General features: G+C 37.5%; 1 protein-coding gene across 2 annotated transcripts; it reads left to right on the top strand.

The window, feature by feature from the left end:
* Positions 1 to 996: 996 nt before the first annotated feature.
* Positions 997 to 14,184, top strand: LOC143845355 (uncharacterized). 2 transcript variants are annotated; one of them, XM_077353664.1, is made up of 7 exons: positions 997 to 1,399; positions 2,368 to 2,462; positions 2,562 to 2,747; positions 3,017 to 3,121; positions 3,230 to 3,301; positions 5,434 to 5,550; positions 12,756 to 14,184. In XM_077353664.1, the coding sequence occupies exons 1-7, from the start codon at positions 1,114 to 1,116 to the stop codon at positions 13,908 to 13,910; spliced, it is 2,016 nt and encodes a 671-aa protein (XP_077209779.1). In that variant the 5' UTR covers positions 997 to 1,113; the 3' UTR covers positions 13,911 to 14,184. The 2 variants fall into 2 exon arrangements, with proteins under 2 accessions (XP_077209779.1, XP_077209780.1); XM_077353665.1 differs by having other exon boundaries at positions 998 to 1,399; positions 3,026 to 3,121.
* The last annotated feature ends 687 nt before the right edge of the window (positions 14,185 to 14,871 follow it).

The following is a 14,871-nucleotide window of genomic DNA, read 5'->3' as shown; positions in this document are numbered from 1 at the left end:
GAATATATCACTTCTCGTCTTCTCTACAGTGACAGATGCCGTCCCACTGGTCCCATTGGCGGCAGCTGTGGGAACTAAAAATTAGCAGGAAAATGATACATGCTTGCCACCTTTTGTTCACTTGGCCACCCATAATAGTCTAAAAAGAGTAGTTACAACTTATAAGGGCAATGATTTATTCGCACTCCTTGTAGGTTAATTCGCACCCTTATAATGTGATTTGACGTCAAATAGCGTTAAAGTAGGGGTGAAAGTTTGGCCCGGTCAGTCCTGACCCGTCCTGAACCGCCTTGAGCCAGAACAGGGTCAGGGCTGGATTTTTCAACCCTGAAGGCGGGATAGGGTTATTTTTTTAGACCCTGACTCAGGTCGGGTCGGATTCTGGGTTAATGCCTCAGGTACCCTGACCTGGCCCGACCCTAAGTTTTCTATTATAGAATTGAACCATCTGTGCATGTTTCTTTTGCTAATGTTTTCTATTATATTGGATTGATGTTTCTTTAGATTATTATTATTTGTCTATGTTGCCGTCATGGTGTTGAATTCATATTGTCTTATTTTGTTCTCTTTCTTTGTTTATTGATCATTTTGTTCTATATGATAAGTGGTTGCTTTATTTTTGGCACTCTTAACATTTATTTGCACTAGGCTCAATTAGGCCCGGCCTGGCCCAATCAAGGCCAATCAGGGCGGGCCACGACTAGTGCCGAGCCTTGTAAGGCGGGTAATGGGTTGAGGTTTTTCGGCCCTGACCACCGAGATAATGGGATTCATGGTTAGGCTAGGGTTTTGAAAAACCCGACCCAACCCGACCGTGTTGCAGCCCTACGTTAAAGTCTACAAACAATTGACGTTAAAGAAGGGTGCGTATTATCCTACAGGAGCCGCGAATTTATCATATAACACAACAGGAAGAAAAGAGGGCAAATATATAAATTCCGGACCTTGAAAGAAGCGGTCCCACTGTTCTAAAATAAAATCAACTGTTTTTACTACTGTCTATAAAAACCCCAATCTCACACCCTTTCTAAACCTAGGGTTTGCCCGAGCTCCCTACCTTTCGCCTACCTTTCCAAAATCTCTCTTCTTCTCTGCTGTGCAGAAACCCTAACAATGGCGGATGACTTGGAATTTGCTTCCAGGGCAGACAACAAGAGAAAATACGAAGAACAAATGGCTCCTCCTCCTCGGAGAGCCACAGGTTTCTCTGCTCCGATCGTTTCTCAAGATCCTCCTTCTTCGTACAACAACGTACCTCCACCGTCCGATGAGATCCAGCTCGCCAAGCAGAGAGCTCAGGAGATCGCAGCTCGTCTTTTCAGCAACGCTGAGGCCAAGAGGCCTCGCTCCGAGAACGGTGATGATTCGAACGGAAAGGGTTTCGGATCCGGCCCGATAGGTTGTTGCTTTAACATTCCCCCCCCTTTTGTGTTTTGATTTAAGTAGGTTATGTTTCAAATCCTCGTTTTGGTAAATTAGGGTTTTGTTCTTGTGATGGTTGTGAGTGTTTTGATCTGATTTGGATTTGGTAGATTTTAGTTTGGTATACTTGGATTCCGTTTTGATGTTAGGGTTTTTGAAAGTTGTAGGATTTTGTTGCTTGTCTAGTCCCTTTTTTCGGTTTTGTTGAGGTTTCTTTGTATTTTGGATTTGGAGTTTCTTTTCCTTATTTAGCTCCAGTTGGCTAGGTGAAGGTTTCGTTTTGATGATGGGTTTTTGGCTTATTTTGGGTTTCCTGTAGTATGGATCTGTTTGCGTTGAATTAGATTGGTTTTGCATTTGAGCTAGAGTTCATTGAATCTTTTTATTCCGTGTTGGATTTCTTCTCTTCTCTTGTGGTTTCAATTTCATTTACTAAATCAGTGCTAAGTTGATGCAGTTATTGTTAAACTTTTGATTTTTTGTTTCTATTGTTGTCTTGGCCACTTTAGCAATTGATATTCTTTGACGATAGTTATAGTTTTTTTAGTCTTGGATTTGGTTTTGGTCCTGGGGTGTGTGTGTGGAGTGTTTATGGGCTATCGTTTGAGCAATTTTGGTTCTGGGGTGAGTTGGATGCATGTCTGAGTTCTTCAGTCCTTGGAGTGTTTGAGGTAGGTGGGGGTTGGGGGTGGATTATTCTGTTCCAGTCACTTTGTTCGTATTCTTGTGTCATATTTTTTTATCGGGCAATTATTTATGTATATTCAGAACAAAGCCGAAAAGGGTGCAAATAACTGAGACTGTGGATTTCAGGTTTTATGTGATTGATGGAGTAGCACCACTCTTGTTTCTACCTGCATTTCGAAGAGAACCTTTCACATTGGCTGGGTGTTTCATTTGTTGTTTGTGTTTCTAAGTCTATTTCTCTTACTTGATTGGTGACAGACATTGGGCAGAAGCCCCCAGGCCCCCCTGCATCAATTCCAGTTGCATATGGTTTTCAGGGTGCTACCAAAAAGATGGATATTCCAAATGGAAGGGTAGGTACTCACTTGTTGTAGGAAAAAAACTGTTGTGTATTTTTTTTTCCACAGCAGGAAAACATGCACTTATCCATAAACTTGGATAATTTGTTGCAGGTTGGCGTTATCATTGGGAAGGGTGGGGAGACTATCAAATATCTTCAGCTCCAGTCGGGAGCAAAGATTCAGGTAACCAGGGATATGGATGCCGACCCTACTTCTCAGACTAGACCCGTAGAACTCGTGGGTACTCCAGAGCAAATCAGCAAGGCTGAACAGTTAATTAATGATGTTCTTTCAGAGGTACTGTAGATCTAGTTTTGGAATTTCTTTAGGGCGATGATAAAATCGCACCCCCTGTAGGATAATTCACACCCCTTTTAAACGTCAAAAGGTGTTAAGAGTCTTCCACAATTCGCGTTAAAAGGGGTGTGAATTATCGCACATGGGGGGTGAATTTATCATCACCCTTTCTTTATTCATTATTCATTGTACCTTTTAGTATCTTATTTTTTAAAATTTATTTCAATATATGTTCTTCTTTCTTGATGTCATTTTAATGTTTGTAATAGTCAATGCAGGCTGAAGCAGGGGGGTCTGGCACAGCTGGATCTAGAAGGTTCACTTCTGGACAAACTGGAGCTGAACAATTCACAATGAAAGTTCCAACCAACAAGGCAAGCAAAAAATAATTATGTATCTATGATGTTTCATTCACCTGGGTAACTTTCTGTTACTTTTCACTCAATGTGTTTGGAATTCTTTTCTTTCATCCTTCTTTCCAGGTTGGTTTGATCATTGGTAAAGGCGGTGAGACAATAAAAAATATGCAAGCTAGGTCAGGAGCTCGCATTCAGGTTAGTAACTTGGTCCTCTCAATATCTAATACTCATCCTTCATCCTTTCCCAATGCCATCGGATTCTTCACTAATTTTATAATTAATGGATGCGCAGGTCTATTTGCCAGACCTCTCTTGTAGATTGTGTAGGTGTCATGGACATAATGTTTACAGAAATATTGTAAAACTATTATTGGAGCAATGATAGATACAAGGGAGCCCTTGCCTAAAGAGCCGCAAAAGGGCTCTTCATTGGATCCACGTCATTTTCAGTTACATTTTAAAATCGGTTGGAAAAGTAAAATCAGTTACATTTGATGACGTGGATCCAATCAAGAGCCCTTTTTGGGCTCTTTATGCAAGGGCTCCCTTGTATCTATCATTCCTCTTATTATTGTTTCTTCAATTTTGTAGTGGGCATGGTGTTTTGTTTCACCTACAGCTCTGTATGTTGTACCCGTCAGATTTCTGCCACGAAGCACCAATTTTTTTGTCTATTCATTGATTTCATTTGGCTCCATCCATGTTTACAGAATTATTCAAATAATTGGTAGTTATTTAAAAAATTCTTATATTTTACGCGTCGTTTTATACTTTTATACTTCCAAAAAATCCTATAGAAATTTTGAATTAAATACGAATTATCTGTATTAAGCACGAATTTGATAAATTATTCATTAAATTTTCATATGTTGCTTGTAATTCTCTTTGAGAAATTCAAAATTATTGGGAAAATATTGTATTAAAAATTGAACTCGGAACCTAATTTGGAACACATGCACTTAACCACCCTTCCAAACTTTTTTTTGTTATGTATTATTTAGAAAGCAAGTTACATGTAGGAGGTATGTGTGATTGTAAATAGTAAAACCTGCGCTTCTTTTCCGATTTTTTTTTTTTTTTTTAACATAATCTTTCAAACTGTTGCCTCATCAAATTTTTACCAAATCCGAACTTTTTAAGTATGGATCCATTAGTGTTGTAAAATGCAGATGTGGGCCGAAAGCCATAGAAAGTTCGCCCGACTTGTCAAATTATAGTCTTTAAAACAAACAGAAAAATCATATATATATTAAATGTAATTCCTAAAAAGATTTTTGTAGGTGGTCAAATGGGGCATGCACGTCTGATCGAGACCCCTGATCTTGTTGTCCATCACAGTGTGGCGCACATTTTTCTGGTCCTATGCCGAATAGTATCCCATCCACAAGATAATGGAAGGCAAAAATTAGCGGTTTAGGTTTATTCATGGTACCTTAATGGGGCTTGATGGATCATGGGGCCACCGGCCACAATCATCCAATTTAGAGGGAGTCAGCAAAAATGGCCTCGACTTTAGGATTTTCATTTGGATCGATGGATCTGATCATGTCCGCGTGTGGCCCAAAAATCATGGGATTCAAGTCAAAAATTGAAATCTATAGAATTTTATTTGAATTGTAAATCGTAAGATTTTTAAAACAATGTATATATCTATATTAATTAGAGAAGGCTGACGGGGAATCATTATGGACTGTAAAAGATATGAGATTTCATTCCAAGTTGTCATGTCTAAATGGTGTTTAGATTTGTGTTCGACTAGGCCGAGTTCCGAGATGAATCGACAAGTTTTAAAGCATTGGTATCCATCTTGTGGGAAATATGCAGTCAAATGCATGAATTTCATTTCTACATGAAATGTTCACCACTTTACATGTTAAGAGCAAACTGGATTGGCTAGGGGTCTTTGATTTCCCTTCAACTTCATCATTCTTCTTGTCTGCATTATTTATCTTTCCCTCATGAGCAAATGCTCTTCTTTTATAAATGATTTTATATGTGTATTATTGTGGAGCAACATCTGTTTTTTTGTTTGTTCTGTCAATGCTGCAATTTTTACTATTATATTTGAACAACAGACGTAGACATGGTCAACATTTTATGTTGTATCATTTTTTTAGTATAATGCTTTCCACGTTTATTATAGCTAGATTTTTATCTAATTCTGTAAGTTTAATTTTTTTCTATGTATGGATCATTAGAGTTGTCGGAGTTCATCTGTGATTCATAAAATGCTGGTTTGATATGTATTATGCACCTGGCTGTTTTTTTCACTCATGGAAGTAATTTCAAGTTATAATGCCGAACACTCGTTTTCATTTCTTGTGCAGTTGATACCTTTGCATCCACCTCCGGGTGATACATCAACAGAAAGAACTGTGCAGATTGAAGGAACCAAGGAACAAATTGAATCTGCCAAACAATTGGTCGAGGAAGTTACCAGTGAGGTAGGTGGACAAGTCCTTTATTGGCTTGTGGATTATCTTTGTAAAAATTCATTATATTTACATTTTTGGGTGCTTGAAAACAATATAATATGGAATTCATTTTCAAAAAAAAAGAAAAAAAGAAAAGAAAACAATCTAATGTTGAATTAGGAAATATTGTTTTTTGTTAGCCTTGATCACGGCAATTGATGACATTGCTTATATTAGCAGAGCAGACTTCTGTCGGTCTATTTCGCCCATCGTGCAGGAAGTTGAGCTCAGAGTGTTTTTTATTGAGGGCTGCTGTGCTGCCTGGATGCTACATGACATGCATTCTTATGTCTGGTTGTGATATAACCATGAAATTTCACTGGAATGGATGCCACTAACATATGAGATCCTTTCGCTAATTCAACATTGCCTGTTCAAAGATCTATTGCATGACATGTCCGTTCCTTACTACCAATCTTATGGTTGGTTGTGATATCACCATGGTATTTCGTTGGAATGGATGTTACTAAAGATCATTTCGTTAATGCAAAATTTGTTAGTTCAAAGATCTATGGCTTAGATTTTGCTAATTTTTTTTTCCAATGGCATTAAATTTATGGTTAATGCCTTGGAGTAACCTTCTCATTCAAAGTGTCTTTGGTTTTCATCCGGGATATGTAGTGCCGTGTTTCCTTTTCCGTGCATAGTTAAATTCCTGTTTGTCTGTCTTAATTTTCATGTGTCATAGAAATAGTGTTTGATTCATTTATATTTGCCCCATATCCCCATGTGCTACCAGCATTTTGTATTATCTCTTCCAAGGTACAATCATTGCGAGATAATCATTGCATTTTATTTCCTTTCTCAAATTTTGCTATTTTTCATTTTTTTTCACTTCTGGAGTCTTCCTTTTCCTCAATCTTCCGTCTATATTGTTTTGCAATTATGCTATCCTCTCTTCTTAGTAGCTTCCATCCTTTTGAATTGCTTCCTGCTATTTCCTGTCCGTACATCCATTACCTATCAGTTCATGTCCTGGCATACTTCATCCCATTCGTGCCTATGAATGGACTTAAGCAAACTCTTCTCAAAATTTTTTATTTGTACCCAGTATGCTATTTCACCATCTCCTGTCAACGTTAGTAGTCTCTGCCATACAAAAAGATACAATGCCTTTTGATTGATCCCAATTGAGTGATCATGATTGTTATTAGCTTTCTCTTTTGACTAAATATCTCATATGATTATACTGTAGTTAATTTTGACTAAATATGATTGTTATTAGCTTTCTCTTTTTGACTAAATATCTCATATGATTATACTGTAGTTAATTTTTTTTATATATTAAAATTTTAAACTTGGCAGCTGACATCTGCACTACCATATTTTGATAATGGCAAAACTCACTTTGTTTTACACTTTTTTTTGGATGTTGATGGCATCTTGAGCATTGTAACAGCTGTTGAAAGCTAATTTAAAAAGTGTAAAGCAAAGTGAGTAGTTGCATCAGCAAAGTATGGTAGTGCAGATATCAGTCCCCTTGAAGTTTTATTACTGCTATTAATTTTGTTTTATTACTGCTATTAATTTTAATTGCTGCGGTTGTTAGTAATTCATTTTGTAGATACTGTTTGTAATTGGTGTCCTGTCCGAATGTATAATTGAGAATAGTATCCTCGAGTGATTTATTTTTCATCCTATATGTAGGATGTAGATGGTATAAACTTATTGTTTTTCTGATTGTGCACCAGTCTGTGTTGTTAGAATCTTACTATTTACGATTTGAATCTTACGATTCAAATCGATTCGTGGGTTGAACGATTCAAATCGGGCGAAGAATCTTTTTTCGTAAAAATCTTACGATTCAAGTACGATTCGACCTTGAATTGTGCGATTTTTACGATTCTTTTTACAAATTTTTATGATTCTGTCTGTTTTGGATATGTCTGTTTTGGATATTGAGAACTGATTGTGATTTCATGAAAATCATTTCAAAATACTTTGTTTATTGCTGACATTTCTTTGTATGATGATTATTATAGATTTGAGTATGTGCTTTGTTTACGGTTGTAATAAATTATATAATGCTTTGTGCTTTGATTATTATAGATGAATATAGTTTGTGCTTTGTTTAGTAATTTATTTTGTGATGAATATGGTTTGTGCTTCGGATTACTAATCATGGAATTTTATATTTAATTTAATAGTTTCAAATGGAAAATAGATAATTACTTATGTTATTCTTACTTTTTACCTTTTTTCTATATTTTTAATATTTTTTCTCATTTTTATGTATAAATCTGAAAAAATCTTATGATTTACTATCCGATTTTCGATTTGATACGATTCGAACCTTGTTACGATTTACGATTTGATTCCGATTTTTAGAACCTTGGCACCTGTTATTTTGTACAAACCTCGTTGAGCACATGCTGTACTTTTTGTATCTATTGTGCTGCTATAATTGTATAATGCTTTCTGCATTCTTGACATTTTTTTTCTTGGAAAAAATTCCTTTGGGCCATGTTGCACTCTCTAGCTATAATGCATTCTACATGCATGACTTTTTTGCTGGGAACATAATTTCATTGGGGTTATGTTGCACAAATGTACTTGGAGAGAGTGGATTCCACTACTTAGTTTTGTCTGTTTGGTTTAATGAGTTATTAGTGATACTACTTATTGCTTCTACTCCATATCTTCCGTTCTTTCTTCTGCCACTGCTTTTTATTGCCTACTCTCCTATCGTATTGGTTCCAAGCGTGCCTACAATTTTGTTCTTAGCTATTGGCTGAAGGGTTTGTTAGATCGATGGTGCAGGCATAGAATACTGCGGCCTTTTGTGCCCTACAAATTTGTTATCTGAACCTGTTTATTGTGGTATTACTATTCTCAACTTGTGCTGGTTCATTCAGTTGGATTGTTTTTCTTTATATTGCAGCACTACTGCACTGATTTTTGGATGTTGATCATAGCTACACTGCTAGTCAAAATTTGGTCCTTATGAGTGGGCATCTTATTGGGCAAAATGAACTATGTAAAAAGGATTCACATTATTATTCGGAAAAAAATGAAAATGATTCAGATATCCCAGATACTTGTTTCTTTGAGGGATTTTCTTGGACCCGTCTACTCTATTTTATATTCATTCTTTGAGTTTCATGTTGGGAATATGATATTGAACCTGTAGATATTGCACAATATCCATCTGGATCTTGTATCGATGCAATTTGATTTAATCTTGAGATTATGGACCTGCAGGATCAGTGGGATGCTCGAATCCATGCTTTTCTTGTGTATCTGCAGTTAGATGATTTTTATTTTCTTACTTTTGCGGGTCGCGGAGCAATGAATCGAGACTTGGTCAGTTTATCTTGTAGGGGAGTACCTTATGGATGCGGACATTCTGAAGTTTTCTTAAAAGGGAATGAACAGTATTTATTTCTCTTTTGAGTTACATTTGTGGACCTATCTGCTGGATTTGTTGAATGTTAGCTTGTGGCGGCAGGTCTCCTGTATTTTATGTTCATTGGGGCTAATGACTTCATCAGAATGATTCGTTAATCTCCAGGATGTGTGAAACATACTTGAATGAACTCTGATAGTCTGTCTTAGTTTATTGCCTAAAGTGAATAATTGTTGGGATGGTAGCCTGCATCAAACCTAGATGTTATATTCATTGTGTGCTTCATGTGACTCAAATTGTTCTTGGGAATTATTGTAGGATTAGCTTTTGTGTTGGTGACACCAACACGGTGCAGTTTTATAGGCAAGCCCAATTTTGGTTTCTTTGACCCGACGCTGGTATGGTCTTGAATCTCGATTCCTTACAACTGCTAATTGATCTCCTGATGGATATGCAAGATTTATTCTTTATGGCCAGTGTTGCATATGATGGTATTAATGTTTTCGGCAGTGGAGCACAAACCTTCAGGATTATTGACTTATTAGTATTTATCATTAGAAGTGTGCAGTTTATCTTGCTGTTTACTTTGATTATCTTTAACTTGTAAAGAAGCACAACTTGCAAGTTTTTTTTTTATCTTTTTCGTAATATTTATTGATATGATTTGTTCATCCATGTCGAAGAATTTTGGAAAGGACATTTAAAAATGGGGTTTTTTTATGTCATTCACTGGATTACATATTGTTTATACTGAAGCCCATTTTTTATGATGATGCTTCTTTGTTGATTCCATACTATTGGGAATTATATCTCTTCTTTCTCGATTCCATAGTTTTTGCCGAGCTTTACAGTTACTATTGGGAATTATATCGAGGGTGAAAATCTTATGTTTAGGTTAGATACTTGGCATGGATCGCCATTTTACTGCAGGGTTTTTTATTCCTGTTAAATAACTCGGGCCACATCGAGTGCTAGTTTTTTGTAGCATTTTCTCTGTTATCTTTAGGGCACAGACAAATATCTCCAATATTTTTAAAAATACCGGGACTTTATAATTTTTTTTTTTTGATAATACTCAATCTCGATTTTTTCCAAGATTCTGGAAACTTACTGAGATATCTTCATATTTTATTTTTATTGCAAACATCACTAATATATCCCGATAAATACACGATATTATTTATTGGATTTTTGTCCTAATCTTGTTCGTAAATTTTATATATTTTTATTTTCCCAGTTTTGTTCCCGAAATAAAACCCAAATTAACAAAAGAATTTAAATTTCCTGATATACACCCTTCCCGAGAAATTCCAGAGACAGATACTTGTGACTATGCTTTATCGTATTGCATCATTTCAATCAATGCTTTCTCAAAATTTTTTCTCGTATACGACCTACCTGCATATCTTTTCTATCTAGTCGAACAATGTTTAGAGATGCATATCGCAAGATGTCCATGGTTGATTCTTGATGGTTCAATTTTGGCTGTAGCCTTTAATGTTCTATTGTCTTGTACATCATTGAGAGATGGGGGAAATTACATTTATCTCTCTAAAAGGTGAATATCGTTTCGCTATTCAAAGAAAAAGGTGAATAGCTTTTTTCTTTGGGACTGATTTATTGCAGAAACTTGTGTCCTGGGCAGTTGTAAGTAAAAAACTGTTGTTTTGGCTACCAAGGTTCTTGTCTTAGATGCAATTGTGTACTTCTTAGCCCTAGATAGTACTGGGTACTGAATAAAATAAGAGAAATTTTCATTCTTTAAAGTTTTAGAGTGATTATTACAATTATTATATGGGAATTGGTACTGCCACCCACTGTTTTTGCTATCTTCCCACCCGGTTGTATCGGTTGATTTTTCTTCGATGCATCCAAAATGACAGTTTTTTATTGATGACTTACGGCCATCCCATCCAGATCAGTTTATAACACTGTTTAAAAACTCATTGACTTGACTCTGAACTCACCCAAGTCGACTCCCTTTTAGCTTGGCCGTGTTCTGCGTTGCACCACATCCGCAATCCGTGTTTTTCCCTACTGAGGAAGTCAATAAAAACTCCTTTGACTCTCCCGAGCAATGACCGTGTCAACCCCGTCAGCCCCATTCTTGGCCGCGTCCGCGCCGAGTCGACAAGGATTTTTCTTGGCCGCATTCCGCATCACATCCCCGCATTTTTAAACACCGGTTTATAACCATCTAAAAGAAGTGTGTGCCTGTTTCTTTCAGAAAACACTTTTCTTTATCTCACCAAACCAGAATTTTCCTTTCCTTTTCCTTTTTGTTCTTTTGTTTGTAACCGGTGAACAAAGTTGTTCTAAGAAGAGGAATGCTACATGCAGACGAAATAGATTCATCCTAAACATGGGGACGCATAATCACTATTCCTACGTTTTTGGGTTAAATACCCTTTTAAATTTTTTTGCTGTTGGGTTTGTTTTGGGTGCGTGTTAATGGTAAGTAGTTGATTTTCACTATAATTAGTTGAATGGAACTTTGTTGTTTTGCGATATTGTCTCTGTTTTGTCTGTGGATGATCTAGTGTAGAGTTTTGGTTTTTTATCTAAGGTATTAGAGGATTCATATTTTTCTCCAGCTGTTTGTTCTGCATGTTTTTCTTCTTCTTTGGACCCGCGATTCTTTTTTCTTTTTTGACTCCTTCAAGTCTCATTTTGTATTCCACCGCATGCTGCACAGGAAGCATGGTCCGTATTGATTAATTTTTTGTTATCTGTCATGCTGGTTAGTTCTCATTGGGTGATCATGGAGTTGCTTTTCTGTTATGATGTAATATTCCGAATATGTTGATTTTAATTTCTTTTTTGTAATTTGAATTGGTAATATTTCAAATTATTTATTGGATTTGTTTGATTTTCAAGTATGATATTTGTTGGTGATGTTGCCAATTATTCAAGCCTATATGCTTTGATAAAAGGATCCTAGCAAACTGAACCACTGCTTTAGTGGTGTTCTCGGACCTATCTGGCGTCCTCATAATTGTTTCATGAAAAAAAAATCTATTAATCTTTTACTTATTCTATGCTTTTATTTATATTATCAATTTTAAATGTTAGGCACTTTAGTCTTAAGGGAGAAAGGGCATTTATTTTTGTCTAAATTTCCTTGTATCTTTCTTCTATCAACTTTTGACAATGTTTCATAGTACCAATATACTCAAACTTTGTTGGGTGATTAAGTTTTGTCATTGGGTCCAAAAAAAAAAAGATTAGGTTTTGTCATTTTGGTACCTGAAATTAGCCCGGCTTTTGTATTGGTATAGGGGGAATTTACTCATTATGTTAACAAGTGAACGCAATGCATTATTGGATCATTTTGCCTAATGTTTTGCTGCTAGTTGTGAATGATGTGCATCAAGTACTGAGTTGCATGATATGATCCTCTCCCTATACACTTCCAAACCTACATTGTTTTTTCTGGCAAGATATATTTTGCGTGGTTCTGCTCTTGTCTAGAGTCTTTGTATAGCTTTTGCGACTACACATTAGTATCCATTTTCTAGTCGGAGAGGATGGGGCATCTGCCGTTGTAGCTTGAACAGGTCGCTTCCAGCACGGTAAGTAGATGTCCTTCTTGGCCTTCTAAGCCAATTATATAATGCACCAAACCTCGTTTAAACAACAAATGTCTTTGTTCATGTATATCCTCATTTATGCATCTTTCAAAAATGTATACCCTCATTTATGCATTGCCTGAGATGAGAATTCAATTACTTTTTTCTGTTATGATATTTAATATATTGTCGTCTTCCCTTTTGTATCATTATATATGAAAAGGTCACCTTGGTTTATATGAAGAAACATATCTATGCAGAATCGTGCTAGAAATCCACATATGGGTGGGGGATATTCTCAGCAAGGCGGCTACCGTCCTCCACGACCTCCAACAAATTGGGGTCCACCTGGGCCTCCAATGCAGCAACCTGGTTATGGGTACATGCAACCGGGCGCATATCCTGGGCAGCCGCCCCAGTATAACATGTCTCAACCACCTTATAATACCGGGTATCCACCTCAACCCGCATCTGGTGGGTGGGACCAAACGACGGCCCCAGCAAATCAGCAAACTCCGCAGAGTGCTGGATACGATTACTATGGTCAGCAACAACAACCAACTGCTCCCGGAGGATCATCGGCTCCAACAGATAACAGCACTTACAATTATGGCCAACCACCAGCTTCTAATTACAATCCGCAAGGGGGGTCATATGGTGAGTCTACTTACTCGCAGCCACCTGTTGGGCAACAACAAGGATATACCCAGGATGCTTATGGTGGTGCTTACAGTGCTCCTGTTCCCCAGTCGGGGGGTTATAGCCAACCACAGTCAAATCCTCCGCCAGGTTACGAATATGGAACTGTGGTTAACCCGACCCAGGATGGTTCTGCTACTTATGGAGCACAAGGTGGAGCCACCCAAGTGCCTTCAGCTCAGCAAGTTGGTCCACCTGTCCAACCTCCAGCTACAAATCAACAAGGATACGCTGGTCAACAGCCTACTAGTACACCTACAAGCTATACCTCTCAAGCAACTACCCAACCTGGTTACGGAATACCTCCAACTTCGCAGCCTGGTTATGGAAGCCAACCCCCAGCTCAAACCATCTATGCACAATCAGCGCCGGTGACCCAACCCGGCTATGGGCCGCCTCAGGGACAGAAGCCACCCCCAACTCAGGGTGTTTATGGGCAAACCCAACAAGCTCCAACCACTCAAGGTGGATATTCTCATTCTCAGCTGCCACAGACACAATCTGGTTATGCTCAACAAGTGGCTCATCCTGGCTATGGGCAGCAGCAGTCCTATGGTGCACCACCACCAGCGGCCCAGCCTGGTTACGCGCAACAACAACCTTATAATGATTCTTATGGTGGTGGTTATGCACAGCCTACTGTGTATTCGACAGACACTGCAGCGGGGGCTCAAACTATTCAGAGCGGGATTCCGAAAGCTTCGCCTTCGAGTTGATGTAAGGTAAGTAGTCCTTCAGCACTTTTATAGGTCTTATGCATACTATATTGTTTTGGATTTTTGGATTTTGGTGCTGTGGTTGGCTTCTAAAGATGATTCAGACTGGTGGTTATTACTAGGTGGAACAAAGTCCTGAGTATTTTCTATTTATTTTTGATGCACATTGCCATGGTGGAACATGGATACAGTTTTATTATGTGTAGGGTGGGACAACTAGGTATCTTTAATCGGTACCATATCTCTTTAGAACTTGTTTGAATGCTTCCTTGAATTGCCCGCCAAATACTTCAAAACTGGAAGAGATCTTAAAACTAATGAGGCTGTTCTCTGATAGCAAGCTGGGTGATTCTCGTGATTTTTATCCAAAGGTAAATTAGATTTTGAACAACCGAATTGGATTAGGGAATATCGCAAAACATAAATTATTATTATTATTATTATTTTGAGTTGATCAATGAGCCTAAAATATGCCTCAAACTGTTCTCGATAGCAGGCTGGGTTATACTTTATCCTTGGATAGGCTTACTATCTTGGTTTACATAGAGAGAATCCCACGGTGGGTAGGTTAATACTATCCACGCAGCAGTGTTGGTACTGGATGGCCAAGGTGAAAGGGTAAATCATAAATTCTCGAATGGTAAGTGATATATTCGCCCTTTTCGTAGGTAGGAAAATGAAGATCAGCAACTTCGGCTTACTTTGGCACGTTGCAACATACGAACATGATTCATGGCAAAGAGAAGCTAACTTTCCTGATCAATACCTAGTATTCACGGCCATATTTTGTTAATGAGGTGAACTGACCTTGTTTTACATTAATTAAACAGCTGTCCAAGGCAGTTCTAGCTCTCAATAGCCAAGTAAAATTTATATAACAAGGTGAGTTTGCCCCATATTGAAATATGGTCGTGAGGAAGTTAGTAGCCTTTCTTAATTCATTTTATTAACTTTTTGGGAA

The sequence above is a fragment of the Tasmannia lanceolata genome, unplaced genomic scaffold, assembly GCF_043159265.1.
Source record: "Tasmannia lanceolata isolate RefF3 unplaced genomic scaffold, GAP_Taslan_0.1 ptg000015l, whole genome shotgun sequence".
NCBI lineage: Eukaryota > Viridiplantae > Streptophyta > Magnoliopsida > Canellales > Winteraceae > Tasmannia > Tasmannia lanceolata.
The sequence above is the reverse complement of the archived record's forward strand: the minus strand, read 5'-3'. Positions and strand labels throughout refer to the sequence as shown.